Here is a 15762-nt window from a genome sequence, read left to right as displayed (position 1 = left end):
ACAGATTTTCAGTGAGGAGGATCAAGTTAAATATTCCTGTGAAAGGGAAGTTGTTACCCAAGCAGAAACTAAAATTTTTATCTAAATCTTTGATTTCCTTGCTGGGCCCTATGCCAGCTTGGTCTAACAGACACAGATGTTTATGGAAGAAAAGGAGTTTAAGGGATTTCAGCAAGCAAGTTTTATCCATCTGTGGTTTTCATGTATTTTATTATATTCCACTGCTTGCAGCTACACTAGTTAAGCTTTCACTTTTGCTGACACAAACTTAGTGTACAACTTTGCTGCTTGCGTTCTGCTGCTTTTATATTGTAACGTTATACACCATGTCCTCTGATGACTTCATTATCTATGTTCATTTTTCACAGTTAAGCAGCAGTCCTAATTTAGTTAGCAGTCCTGTTAGTGACTAGCCCGACAAAAAGAGAACCAAAGTTGTTTCTAGCAAAGGATGTCAATACCATGTATTTTACTGTTGATTATACCTTTTTTTCCCCCTCACTTTGTGGGCTAAGTTTTTGTAGCTTCCGGGCAAGCTTTGTTCTAGATTCTCTTTTCCTTGGTGTTTCACCTTGCAATCATTGCTCATGTTGGGGCTTCATGTATGAAAAGGACCCACAATGCTAAGCCGGGAGGAAGCAAAGCTTCTACTGACTCCTGCTGGCTTACTATTGCCAGTTTCTGAGATAGGAGGGAGAAGATTTCTTTAAAAGCAAACATTCTAGAATAAGTTGGAAACAAAGTATCCATGGGCAGGCATGGTTAACCAGCATACCTGCACACCCTATTTAAAAAGGACGCTTCAGCCTATACTAGAATAAATACAGGATCATGGCAGTTGCATATGGCATTTACCTTTTGTGGAAAGGAGAGATCTGGTTCCTCTCTTCCATTTCTGTCCCAACTACATGAAGAGCCCTGCAGAGATATTTTTTTCCCTAATAAGCAGGTGCCACTGGGCTGCTGGGTTTGCCTATTCTACCTAAGGCTGCCAGGAGTGAGCAACGCAGGATCTGAAACTCAGATCTCCTAACAGGAGTCCAATAATATAGCTTCTAGGGCTTACCCATGAATGCATTCCCTTTATGCCTACGTTCCTTACACCGGAGATAGAAAACATCCCAGGTGTATCTGTGTAGTCCACTTGCATCTGTTTAGTCCACTCTTGCATGCCTCAGTCACCCTCATGTGTACACATCAAGGTATACAGGCTAGTGTAGGACCTAAAACTAGTTTATTTACCATCTCAAGCCTGAGACAATGTCAGCAGCTCTTCTGTTGTGATGTTTCATTCGGTTGTAAATGGTTATGTCAAACATAGTAAACATTTAGGTTTTTTTAGCATGTTAATGAATTAGATAGCTAGGGAGTGTGGGGGAAGAGAAGGTAGCAAAGTCCTGCTCCAGATTTTGGCATTAAATCAGTGATTTTAGATGCTGTGGTAATAACCATGTCTCTATAAATTGAGAATCAGCTCTACATACAAGCTAATAATCATCTTTTGTAAAGTTTTCAGACTTCAGTGCATACATTTTTCCATGCAACACTATATACAAATGATACTGCTCTCAGGTTATGTCATCTGTAGGCAGTGATCAAGTCTTTATATTTTTGATTGAAGATATATCAGTTGTGGTTCTCAGGTGTGTTCATGAATAGAAAAGAAGCGATCTGTTATCAAGCAGCAAAGTAATTAATATATCTGTGCTTGTCCTGACATCTCCTCCGTAACGTTTGTGCACATGACAGGAGTCACTGCCCCACATCAAAGGGTACTAAGGATGGTGTTGAAAGCATGAGAGTGCTTTCTCTTACATATTTCAAAACAGTGTTTTCAAATTAAGTTGAATAACCTAACCACAACTCATTACTTTAAAAAAAAAAAGCTTATTGTTTGTGCTTCATAGCAGCAAAAATCTGTAAAATTTATAGATGTATTAAGTTGCTTTAACAGCATTCTGTTGATCATGTCCTCAGCACGCTCATGCCAGCACTCTCAGTAAACATCACTAAAGAGATCTTGAAAGGCAAACTGTGATTCAGCAGCACAATCAGTATGTCAAAACTGTGAATTTCTTGGCAACTAGTGTGAACAGGATCTGCTGCTAATTTTTGTTTCAGAGCCACTGTAATTTGGAATTTTCAGGGATTTTATTCAGTGGAGTGTTAGGAAAAGCATGCTACTGACTTTTTATTTTCCAAATCTGGTTCTTTGACACAGACATCCAAATACAGGTTTCAGACGTGCAGGTTCGTCCTAAATTGAAACGATCTCTAAAATGAATTGTTTGTTTGTTTGTTGTGATCTTACAGGGCATTTGATACTCTTGCAAAAGCATTAAATCCAGGAGAGAGTGCAGCATGCCAGAACTCTGAAAGTGTTGAAGCCAGTGTACAGCTGATTGGTGGAGAAACAAGCATGAATATCGTTGAAATAGAGGGACCACTACTCAGTGATGCACACGTAGCATTCAGGGTACTTAATATTTTTTTACTGTTCACTATTTATTACCATTTTAACATAGCAATATAAAAAATTATTTTATTAAATCTTATTTTGAATTTATTTGAAGAGTAACTATTTGTTCAGGTATTGCATTAATTTCTGATGAATGCACCGCTTCTGTTCGCTGCTTAACTGTTTGTTTGGGAAAATGTACAGCTCTCTTCGGTGGTTTAGCTGCACTGTTTATTTTATAGCTTATCTTAAAAACACTAGGTAATCCATGCAAAAGGATTTACATAGACAAGCGTCACACAAAGCAGAGAGTCAACATCCGCATTCCACTTGTTCTCAGGTGGATATGATGCAGTCTGCAACTGGATTTTGAGACCCTTAAGTGTATTTGTCAGTTTCTCCTTTGTGTATATACCCTGTTTTAGTATGGTATTAATTGACTTTAATCATTAAGGGAAGATATGTTTTCTTTGTTAGTGAGCCATTTATTTTCTGGCTTTATTGCTCATTTTACGAGCCTGCAGAAATTCTTCTATTCTATTTTTTTCATCTTACTATTTATGGACAAATCAAAAAGCTTGCTCATCTGAAAACTTCTTCAGTACCAGGCATTGTATTAAACTTTGCCCCTCCATGCTGGTTTTGGCTGGGATAGAGTTAATTTTCTTCACAGTAGCTGGTAAGGGGCTCTGACTGGGCTTTGTGCTGGAAACAGTGTTGATAATACCGGGAAGTTTTAGCTATTGCTGAGCAGTGCTCACACAGCGTTAAGGCCTTTTCTGCTCCTCACACCACCCTACCAGCGAGTAGGCTGGGGGTGCACAAGAATTTGGGAGGGGACACCAGCCAGGACAGCTGACCCCAACTGACCAAAGGGATAGTCCATACTGTATGATGTCATGCTCAGCAATAAAACTAGAGGGGAGGTTGGTGGGGCAGCCGGTGCTCAGGAATTGGCTGGGCATCAGACAGTTGGTGGTGAGCAATTGTCTTCATCATTTGTCTTCCTTGGGTTTTATTTCTCTCTCAGTTATTTTTAATTTTTTATTATTTCCCTTTTCATAATCATTATTATATTTAAATTATTAAACTTTTTATCTCAATCCATGAGTTTTCTCACTTTTACCCTTACGATTCTCTCCCCTCTTCCTGCTGGGGGGGAGTGAGTGAGTGAGGAGCTGTGTGGTGCTTCGTTGTCAGCTGGGGTTAAACCACGACACCATCTCATCAGCAGATTTTGATCACTCAAATAAACATCTCTCTAATGCAAATGTCAGTTTTTAAAAAAAAAAATTGTGTTAGCCAAACCGTTATATCAAGAAGTGTTAATTTCTGAAGATAAAACTACAACGCTACGTTTAGCAGGTTTGGGTCAAATCCCACTTTCTTCACACATGCAGGTAACACTAGTGATTTTACTCATCTATGTTGAGAAAGGTAGAGCTCATCCTTTCTGATGTATATTGGTTATATTTGTAGGACTTGGGAGCAGCTGTATATTAGGTATTTTACTCATCAAAATATTTTTGATATATTTATTTGTAAATTATTAATTAAAAGTACAAAAAAAGATGTTTCGTGAAATAGAATTCACACACACACACACACACCCTCCCCAGGAATTGGGGGGGGGGTTTCTCTTAATTTTTCAGACCACTTATTTCATTCCTATGGGGGAAGCTTTAGAAAGTAATGATGCTTCTGTGTTTATTTATCTATATATAAATGTAAGCAACTTCATTCTAATTACAATGAGTCTTCTAAAACTTTTATTCATTGAGTGTCTCAAAAGTTGAGTTTTATTTGGGATTTTTCCATCTACAGGTGTCTCAGACATGAATATTTATCTAAGATAAAGATTCAAAATGTTTGTTGTCTTTGTTGCTTTGTAGTTATTACAGGGTATAACAGTGTGGCTAATAATGAAAAAGGCAGTCATTCAATTTTATTTCAGGATTATCTCATGTTTATCTAAAAAAAATTTTACAATTCTCACTTAAAAGAAACTCTAAGGCTGATTTTTTCTTACCATGCTTTTTATGAAGAAAGTAAAATTATGCTTTTATTTTTCTGTTTTATTTTTTGGTTGCCAGCTCACCATGCCTTCTCCTATGCCTGAATATCTTAACGTTCACTATATCTGCGAGTCTGCTTCGAGGTTGCTTTTCTTGTCCATGCACTGGGCACGTTCCATTCCATCTTTCCAAGCTTTAGGGTAAGTGTTCAGTTACTCTATTCACTAATCTTGTAAATACACACTTTTTAATTTTTTATTTTCACTGTCTTATTCATGACATTTTGAAATATAAATCTACTTATTAAAACTGTTTTATAGATCTTCATCATGAAGATAGTTTTCTGAATCAAAACTACTTCCAACCTCAGACCAATTCAGGTACTTTGGTTGGGTTTTGAAGGAAAAAGTAGTAGATTTATAACAATTAAATGCCTGCCCACTGCTACTTCTTTAATAAATTTTCAGTAAATAGGACTTCCTATCATTTTTTTTTAATAGCTAATATAATCCCAAACTAAGATGCTTATCAAGCAGTCACCAGAAAGAAGCTTCTTTCTGGACTCCCAAATATTATCATCTTCATAGGTGAATTAGTAGTCATAATTTTTGCCTTTAATAACCTGTATGAAGAAAGTGGTTAGCTAGATTCGGCAAGCATTCAGGATGAAGTTGTTTAATTTCAGAGGATTTTCCAAAAACAAATGATTGCTGCAACCGGACAGTAATTCTTATTATTCTTTTTTACCATTTGTATAACATCCTGCTTTTCCAGTAGGACTCAGCGCATCACTTAAAATTCTTGAGCTAAATGTAGCAGTCCATTGCCAATCATCATGAGAAAACATCTCAAAACAGCATGGGGAAAAGTGATTTATGTTATTTTCAGAAGTAATTTTATGAAGACAGATCAAACAAATAAAGATACTGTATCAGCTGTGACACAAATGGAGTATAAATAATATTTGTCTCTTCTCATCTACAGTGGTTTTTTTAAAAATTCAATATCAAAATAGTGTATAACTGTGGCGGCAAAGAGAATTCTTTTTTAAAGGGAGGGATTGTCCCCTTTTCCAGGAAGGCTGTCAAAAGCAAGATGACCTGTGATTACCATTTGTGTTTACTCAGATCTTTAAACCAAACGATTCTACATTGTTTAAGGAAAGAAAGTGTACTGTATGTAATTGAAGCCTGTGTTTTGCAGAAGGAAAAATTAAAGTTCTATAAAGTTAAACAATAGCAAGGGTAAAAAATAAGGTAAATATGTTTTATTTTAGTAGAAATTGTTGCCCTGCAGAATTTTATGATACGTAGCAAATTAACATAGTACATTATATCATTATACATTTTTAAAAGGATTTTGTAACAAAGAGACACTGCAAATTAGTGTTATAACAACAAATGGGAACTGTGTTTTAAAAATAAAATGTTGTACAGAAGACCTGTCTCTCCAAAAAAATTAAACAAAAAATGCTTATAGAAAATCAGCATATTTTTTTAATATGTTACTTCCCAATATATTTTTCTGTTTGAATAAAAAAATGGAGGAGTAGGCTGTCTTAATAGTGTTTATATTCACCTGTGCTAGCATTTACAGTCCCAGTCAAGATCATGGGCAACAGTGTATTTAAACTCCATTTAACATAAATATACAGTTTTCCTTTTGAAGAGCATAAAATACTAACTTTTGTTCAAGTGGAGATTTATTTGAAGTTAATGCAGCTTTTTTAATTTGAGCCCTATAGTACTATAATTTTGACTTTTAGAAGGGTGACTCATTTCACTTTTAAAATGAAGATAAATTTATGGTACTAGTAATTGAGAGGAGCTGACAAGCCAAAACTAAACCATTGTAATGGTTTTGTAAGGAAGATAGATAATTGTATCTAGGTGGTTCCCTCCTCAGGCAATGTTTTCCTTAGTCATGGCAAGATAGTTGGCTTTGGCATACTGATGTAGGTAATGATGCCAAATTACTGCTTTATTCATCTTCCTGCATGAGGATCTTGTAGGCAAGAGAGATTCCTACTGAAACATTCATCAAGCTGGTTACAGCCTCTTAGTTTTTTGATGCTGCCTAAGTTTGATCAGCTTGTTCTGGTCCAAATTTGGTCAGCCATAAAGGTGCTCTAGTTGATACGTTTATCTACACACATATCGCTGACTAGCCAGTACACCTGGCTTTCACTGTTCCTCAGCATAGTGCCTTTGACAGGAGATGAATAGGGATGTGACAAATATGTGTAGAAGCTGCATGTACAGTATCATGTCTACCATAACAAGAACTGGATTGTAGTAAAAAATACTGCCCTAGGTAAGCTCTCTGTAATCCAGTAGAGGACAAGTCTACATTAGTCTGTCATTTGTCATATTAGTATTGCAGTAAAGAATCAGAAATGTTCTTGAAGATTACATCAACGTTCTTGCAAAAATCCATTCCATTGTATTTTTGCAGTTGAAATCCTAGCTTTAATATGCTTTTGTTCTTTGATAGCTCTTGTACTTCTTTTAAGTTTCCATTATTTATATTTACTGCTAAAACTGTGAAACATGGTACCTGAGTTTGACTCCTCACTGGTAGGATTTCCTTTTTAAGGTACTGAGCTCTTGTTAAGCTCTCCGAGTTAGAGATGCTTGGCAATACTGAAAGTTAGGTTAGTAGTGCCTGAATATGGATTGACATACCTAATTTTAAGATTCAGCATTGGAAAAAAAAAGAAATTGACTACACATGAAACTTAATTTAAGGACTAATTCTTACAGCAAAGAAATCCTCATGACTTCTGTTTATACTTTGAAGTCTGTATTTCAAACCTTATTCCAAACAGGATACAGAAAGTAGCAGATAGGAAGCTCAGGAACTTGATCTCACATGTTCCATCCACGTGTATTTTTAATTAAAAAATTATACCAACCTGCCAGATTTCAAGTAAAAAAAAAAAAAAAAAAGACCTAGACCTTTGAGTCTATTCTACATCCACAATACAGGAACAATGCAAACTTTTTTTGTCCATACATGTAAATGTTATTCAAAAATTAGTGTAAATCCTAAGAAAACCAGCATCATGGAATATGCCTAGACAGCTGTCATTTACTGTAACTTCAGCTTGCGTTTGTCATAGAAATCTATTTCCCTTTAGATCATTAAACTGAAAATTACTTTTTTACAAAAGTCACTCTAAAACAGGAATTTTAATCTTAGCATGCAAATAAAAATATTTTTGATGCGGGGCTTCATTTTGGTACTGGTTGCAATGGTTGAATTAGATTAATTGTTTTATGAAGTGTTCTTCAAATTAAAAAAACTATGTGAATGCAAATGGCTGGGTTTATTAAGTGAAATTATTGTATTTTTTAATAGACAGGATAACAGCATATCATTAGTAAAAGCCTGCTGGAATGAACTTTTTACGCTTGGTCTTGCACAATGTTCACAAGTTATGAATGTGGCCACTATATTAGCTGCATTTGTTAATCACCTTCATGGAAGTTTACAGCAAGGTAAGGTGTATACTGTGCGCATTGCCAGACTTGGGGAATTACTTTATGTTTTTTAAGTTTTGAACTGCAAAGAAGCTTTTTACTTATCCTTCAGTTGTTAATGAAGATTTACTGTTTATAGAGTTTCGTGGTTAGTATTGAAACAAAACAATGCTAGAAAATACAGTTCACAAGATGGAATCTTCTAGCAATTTTGCAAAAGTCAGCTATGCTAATACTTACCCCCAAATTAAAAAAAAAGAAGAAAAAGTTACCCATCTATCTAACACAGGTTAGCATTGTATGTTTTTATTGTGTGTCTGTGTAATGTCTAATACTGTTCTGCTGTTCTATTAATATCATCAGCTCAAATTAGGAATATTTCAAGCAGCGTCAACATTAAGAACACAAGTGTACTGTGAATATGATTCCTCTGTATCAAGGGTATAAAATAAAGAATGACCCACCTGTCCTTGCTGTTCATAGCTGTGAAACAAAGTAGCCAAATGCCAACTGATGATCCAGTTCCTTTACATAACTTGGCCTGTTGACTTCTGTGTACTAGTTGTAGGCTACATGCAAGTCTTCATCAGATCTTCACTAAGTATGCTTTGTTCCTTATTAATCCTACGTCCTGCATCTTTTGCACATTTTTCATTCAAATGAAAGAGATGTCAGTTGGTCTCCTCTTTCATTTACTCTACAGTGAAGGAAATGTTCTTCGGAGTGGTAGGGGACTCCTTTAGCTAATCTTTGTGTGCTTGTGAACGCTCACAAGGTTGTCAGCATGAAAAGCTAACCAATCAAAAACAGTATAGTCTTAATCTGTTCATAGTCTTAACACCTTTTTTATATGACAGATACACATACAAAAATCTTAGCATTTTCAGGTTTAACTAGATTTTTGGGTTATTTGCTGTTACGTGTATGAAAATTCAGTGTTGTTAATGCTATGCAAAAACAGACTGGTAAGCTGTAGAAAAACAGCCCGCCAGACTATATAGATTTTTCCTCTCCTTTTATGATGAGGGAATTAAAGAATTATTTCTAAGGAATATTCATGATTTAAAAATAGCCACAAGATCCTCCTATAAATAACAATAGTTTATAATTAAAACAGATTGATTAAACCACTAAATGTACTGAATCAGCTAAAGATACTAACAGATCTGTGAATGTCTTTAGGAGGGATACAAATGGAACTTGGGAACTTACTTTGGTCTACATAATTTTTAAGCATGTTCACCAAAAAGGGTATTGTAGTAATTAATCATGCTTTTATCATTACTACAAATAAATATTTTTGCCATTTAATTTGGGAATTCAGTTTGAATACAAAAATCAGAAATTTTTGACCAATGTCTTTGAGTTGTGTGCTATGCTAGCTGCAGCATCTCCAAGAGATTACAAGTTTGTGGGGCCCAGGGACCCTAGTTCAATGGATTGTGGAGGGAGCGGCATTTTCAGGCTGCTTAGCTTTTGCTGGCCCAAGGGCAACAGCTCTGCACCAACCTTAATCCCTTAGATGCAAAGTACACCTTTTTCAGCAGTGGCATGGTCTTTGACTGACTAAAATAGCCCACAAAACCGTACACTAACCTGCCTCATGGCACTCGACCCTTAGATGTAGAGCACAGATCTGCAGTAGCAGTGTATTCTTTACTTATAAGTAGTCTTTCCCTTCCTTGATTGTTTCAAGCTCTAGTCCACTCCTGATTTCTGGAAGCTTTAGTGGCAGGAAGAGACCTAATTGTACAACGTGAGGAGAAAAAAAAGATTGTTAATAGTCCATAATTGTCAGATTATTCAGATCTAGTATATTAGTTTATAGATCTCCCACTGTTTGAATCTAATAAAATAATTATTTTTAAAATTTCAGTGTGACCACTTCTTTTGCATGTGTGTTGACTTGGGGGTTTTATATTTTATGTGTGTGTTAACTTAGATAAGCTGCCAACAGACAGAGGAAAACTAGTAATGGAGCATATCTTCAAATTGCAAGAGTTCTGTAACAGCATGGTTAAGCTTTGCCTGGATGGATATGAATATGCATATTTGAAAGCAATCGTCCTCTTCAGTCCTGGTATGTAATTATTGCAAATGTAAAACTTCAATCTGTGCTATTTTTTGCCATAAAACTTCTGCCTGTTTCATTATATGCGGTTACTATCAGCTGTAGAATTGCTGCCTCACTTGTTGAGGAATCTTTGAAGGTGTATAATGAGGACTGTAAGAAGAGGAGGGTTAATCTTTTAATGTAAATAGTCAAGTGCTGCTTTGGAGACTTCATTTTTACTCTTGCCTCTGCCACTGATGTTTTGGGATTTTTTTTAAATTTATTTATTACTTTTAATTCTATGCCTCCTTTCTGGGATACTTTTTCTGAGGACCTGCAGTTTAATTTTCAGAAGTGTTGCTCTTGCACATCCAGCTGAGATAGATTGAAGTTGGGCTTTTAATGTATGAAAGACTATCTCTCTGAGCATCTGTTCTTACATGCAAAATTACAGAAATGTATCACCTTACTTCACATAGGTATTTTGAAAATAAATATTACATAGAGCATTTCTGGTGAATGAACACCACAAATGTTCCCTTATACTATTATTTCTGTCTTCTGAACAGTATTTGCCTAATGTACTCCAAGCAACATTAATGGACATACATTAGACAGTGAAGATAAATAGAGAATAAAATAATGATTATTTTTTCCTTTGGGAGATTAGTCTACAGTATGGAGGAAGAAGAGTTCTCTGGTTATGGTAGATAATGTCTGAGTAGTTAGATCATATAACATATGCGTGGACTGTAGAAAACCACAAAATTAATTCTTTTTATTTGAAAATTGTAGAATTAACTTTTCACTAAAGGAATTCAGATATTCTGTCAGTGTCATGTTTTAAACCTGGCTGGCAGCCAAACACCACGCAGCTGCTCAGTCATTCTCCCTCACCCCAGGGAATGCAGGAGAGAATTGGAGGGGTAAAGGTAAGGAGACTCATAGATTGAGATAAAAATGATTTAATAATTGAAATAAAATTAAAATAATAATGATAATAATAATAGTAATAATAGAAGATACAAAAGAAGAAATGCACAATGTGATTGCTCATCATCGCAGAACCACCAACTGATGCCCAGCCTGTTCCTGGCTGGTGATCCCGGAGAAGCAAGAATCCCAAAACCACAATCCTGGAAGTGAGCACAAGCTTCCTGGTCAACCCTCCTCTATATACTGAGCATGATGTATGCTACAGAATATTCCCTTGGCCAGTTTGAGTCCATTGCTCTGGCTGTGCTCCCTCCCAGTTTCTTGTGTACCTGCGCACTAGCAGGACATGGGAAGTTGAAAAGTCCTTGATTTCTTAGCAACAGCTAAAAACATCAGTATATTTGCAGGCTTAGATTCATCGTTCAGAATTTAGGGATTTAATATAAAAGCAAACCCAAATCTTTCAATAAAAGAAAAATGTACAAACCTCAAGTCCTTTCTGTATCTCCAGGAATTTTTCACTGTCACATTTAGAAAGTAAATCTTCAGTTACTCCGTTTTGCATTAAAAAGTTTTAAAAGCATCAGCAGCTTCCTTAATCCTTGTTGCTCTGCCTTTTTTACATGCTGATGTCCCACAGAAAAGATCAGAGCAAATTTTAAAAAGCTGGATGAGTCTTGACCTGCCCCTTGTCAGTAGTGTAGGATATGGAGGAGAACTGGGTATTTGGTTCTTGTCAGTTCTGTGGATTTATTAGAATCTGAGAACTTCCTTTTTCCATTTAGTTGCAGTTCACCCTTTCAGAAAAAAGTTAATTGAGGTGAGAAAATCTTTTGGAACTTGGGACACTTCCAAAATGTAAATTTTAATCAGGTTTTCTAATATATATATAAAAAAGAATTGTGAGGTTCTTGCTTTGCAATTTCCCTCATATTTACATGAGCTTTTCTATATGTAATATCCACATCTCCCAGTAAAAGTGGCAGCATCAGCAGGAATTCATGGTAACTCATCGAAGTGCACAACAAAACCCTGCATATCCTCCATTGCTTTTTTTCTTTTTTTTTTTAAATAGGAAAATCAGATCCTGAGTGTTTTTACTATAGAACATAATCCAGCTGTCATTCCTGTGACTAGGAGAATCTTGCATGATTTTGTGTTTGCTTCTACAGTCCACTGAAGCACAGGAATTATTTCAGTTTCTGATAAGCAGTACTAATTGCAATATTAAGAGCGCTTGAAAATATTTGCAGTTTTTCTTTTCTGCTGAGGACTGAAGAGTTGCCTGGACTTTTCACCTTTCTTTCAGAATAAGCAGAGACTTTCTTTAAGTGGAGGGTGGGAGGGTACTTGCTTGCTTAATGTTAGTAGATAATGCTTGCAGGAGACTTAATTCTCCTTTAGGTGTTCCTTACCCCAAAATAATTAGTCCTTTCATGGCATTCCCATACTCAGATCTGGTACAAGTTGCTCCAGGAAAGAAACAAAATGATAGAACAACACCTCTAGCCTGTTTTTCTAGCACAATTTCTATCAGGATTTATGACATGATCTGTTGGCCTGGCTGAAGAAATCGGTTAAGACACCAGAAAATATTTCTCTAGGAACCTTACACTTGCAAAGCAATATTCACTTATTTGCTTAGTCTGAAGTTAATTTGTCTGCTTCTGATTAAATTTGACAACACAAAAGGTAGAAAAGACTATATCCAGTCTCATGATTGAGATGAATTTTCTTTATCTCACATGCTTTCAGGATCACATTCCTAATGATGTGTAGCTGCTCTAATGGCAATGTGTTGTCAATATTCTTGATCCTATGAGCCATATAACAAAATCTTCATATACCTGAAAGTCATGTTCAGTACCTTGAACAGAAGGGATATTCTGGCAATGATTCACAGGCCAGAAATTACAATTTCAGGGATTTTACTGCTCTGCTACAGGGTGAGGCTGGGCTGCACATGCAGCAGAGTCCTAAGGTAAGAACATCTGCTTTAGTAGGCCCTGCTGATATGCTGTCTTCCATAGCTGGAGACTTGAAGACTACTGAAAATCTTCTGTGCCAAGCCAGCTGTTTGACTGTCACAAGACAGTCTTGTGCAAAGACGTGGGTGTAAAGGGAGGGCCTAGAAGACTTCGCATCTTTATAAATGGCTACTAGTATACTAGCAGTGGTCTTCAAACTACTCTTTTCCGAAGTTGACTTCTAGCTGTGTTTCTGACATTGCTCTAAAAGCAGCGTCATGAAGCGATGCGTATTGCATGTCAACAACAGCTCTTCAAAATGTGTTGCTTCTTTACAAAGTTGTTAACCTCTTGTCCTCTGCATAAATTTGAAATCAGGCTTTCAGAATGACTGAATTACTATACGGGACAAAATATTCCTCTGTGAAATTATGTGTTCAGGGGAGTCCAATGTATCACATAACTGCTAAATTGCTCTGAAAGCTTCTATACCTGCAGAGCTAGACCAAAACCTCCTGGTTTTGTTGACAGAAGGCCATATATTTGGAGAGGAGGAGTGACTGTTAGAAATAACCTTTTATCTAACATAATTCGGCAGCTCATTTATGATCCCATTTCTGAAAAATAAAATTACGTGATTTGTCATGCTACTATGACAGTAAAATATTTACATTAAGATAGATGAATAATAAAAATTACAGACCATGTAAAGTGTTAAGAATTACTGGATAATAATTTCCAAATGTGACCTGGCAGTTAGGTTGATATCTTTTCATTTTACCAAGGCTTAGATTTCAAGTGTTTAAATCACTGCTAAAAATTATGTTTAACACATTTGAAAATTTTGCACTGAACAGTTGAAAAAGAATGTTATGCTGCATATCTTCTACAGTTTTTAGGAAACAAATGGTTCACAGCCTTTTATTCTGCTTTTTCTACCGATCCTAATTTTATCCTTCACTTCCCACCCAAATGTTATTTGTGCATACAGTATTCCAGTAAATGTCAGTGTATTGAAACAATGCTGTTACTGCTACACAGAGAACAGAGCTATATCATCAAGACTGATGTAAGCATTGCAAACACTGCTTTTATTTGAATGCTTCAAAAAATGTCTGGTTGTATTTATAAAAAACTAAGTAAAACATAAACATAGGGGAAAAGAAATACAAGGAGGTAAAGCAGTCTCCTCCACTGAAACTGTGAAGTTGCTACAGCTACCAAATAACGATTTCAGTATGCTTACAGTTAGATAATCTGTATGGATTTTAGTGCATCTTATCTAGAACAGGTATAACAATGTAGAGTGTTTTTTGCAGATCACCCAGGTCTAGAAAATGTGGTACAGATCGAGAAATTTCAAGAAAAGGCTTACATGGAGTTCCAAGACTATGTAACAAAAGCATATCCGGATGATACTTACAGGTCTGTAAACTAAGAAGCTTACTTGATTGATTCTCTTTTCAGAGCATTGGTGGTACTGATTTATACGGTATTTCTTGTCATAAATATGTACATTTTATTCTTACCTCCTTAAAGGTAAGAAATTACCTTTAGAGCACTTCAAATACTATGCATGTGCTCATACATGTTATGAGTATTATTTATCTACTCGTTCATTAATTTCTGAAATGAAATACTGGAAATAAAATATTTTTAACGTTTTCATTTTGAAGCACCTTTTTGGAATACTTCCTCATTTAGTCTAATTCCAAAAATTATACAGTCCATGTAATTGACAGGCATATTCACATTTTTTGTACTGTTGAAGACTGGACTGAACATAAATTTAATACTGTACTGATTTAAATATTTAAGCCTTTCATGAACTAGATATAGTGAATTTTGACCAGTATTGTCCCTTGCTAATTTTTTCTCTTCTCTTACGATAATGTGATTGTGAATAACACCAAAATCTGTGACCACAAGTAACACTTTTTACCAAACTTATTTTCCAGACTGTCTAGACTTCTTCTCCGATTGCCTGCTCTTAGACTGATGAGTGCTGCCATCACTGAAGAGCTATTCTTTGCAGGACTAATTGGAAATGTTCAGATTGATAGCATCATCCCCTATATTCTGCGAATGGAGACAGCGGACTACAACTCTCAGATAATTGGTCATGCCGTATAAAAGTAGCAGTGAAGAATTCTGTACCATGGCAGTCATGGTAATGTAAATGCATACCCTGTCTCCAAGAGATGGCAATAAGCCTTCCCATGCACCTTTCCAAAGAAGGCTAGTATTCCTCCTTTCCAGTACACTTGGGAAACATGGTGGAGTGTATTAAGGAATATAGGATCACTTCCTATTTTTCATCCGATCTTCAAGGACTTGTAAATTAACTTGGTATCTGAAGAAAGTCAAGAATTGTCCATCCTATTTTTGTAGATAGACGAACTTGGAATATTTGTTTATGAAATCCAGGCTTGTGAGGAAACTGAAGAAGCTTTGACTGAACTAAGGTATCTCAACTTAGTTTGATGTTTTAGACAAATAAATTAACTTTCCTCTCTGAGTTGTGTCTTCAGTGTTTTGCTACTAGTTCTTTCTCACTGATCAAATGGAAAATAAACGATCAAACATCCTGAAAAGGCCAGTGTTTCCATGGAAACAAGACTGTTATAACCAAACTTAGTTTTTTCTGTTGTTTTGAAGAGAGATTTTTCTCTTGTTGAATGAAACACTGGACAGCATTACAAGTGCAGGGAAAGTAGAGGAAGTTCACATTTAAAAATATTCTGATGATACGTTGATGCAGTTGATCAAAAGTGAAGCAGCAAAGGGTCAGCACTGACTGTTTTGTGGATGCGAAGCAATACCGTGTTGTAGTATTACGTCTTGGTAGACG

General features: G+C 35.9%; 1 protein-coding gene across 8 annotated transcripts in view; it reads left to right on the top strand.

The window, feature by feature from the left end:
* NR2C1 (nuclear receptor subfamily 2 group C member 1) overlaps window positions 1-15429 on the top strand; it is a 55696-nt gene extending 40267 nt beyond the window's left edge. For 7 of the 8 annotated variants that reach the window (XM_074870765.1, XM_074870767.1, XM_074870769.1 and 4 more), the window contains 6 exons: window positions 2314-2476; window positions 4552-4673; window positions 7834-7973; window positions 9898-10035; window positions 14231-14336; window positions 14870-15429. In XM_074870765.1, the coding sequence (XP_074726866.1) occupies window positions 2314-2476; window positions 4552-4673; window positions 7834-7973; window positions 9898-10035; window positions 14231-14336; window positions 14870-15044 (844 nt within the window). In that variant the 3' untranslated portion in view covers window positions 15045-15429. The other variant, XM_074870771.1, reaches the window with a different exon arrangement.
* The last annotated feature ends 333 nt before the right edge of the window (window positions 15430-15762 follow it).

This window comes from Strix uralensis, chromosome 5 (assembly GCF_047716275.1).
Source record: "Strix uralensis isolate ZFMK-TIS-50842 chromosome 5, bStrUra1, whole genome shotgun sequence".
NCBI lineage: Eukaryota > Metazoa > Chordata > Aves > Strigiformes > Strigidae > Strix > Strix uralensis.
This window is presented reverse-complemented; position numbering and strand designations above follow the sequence as displayed.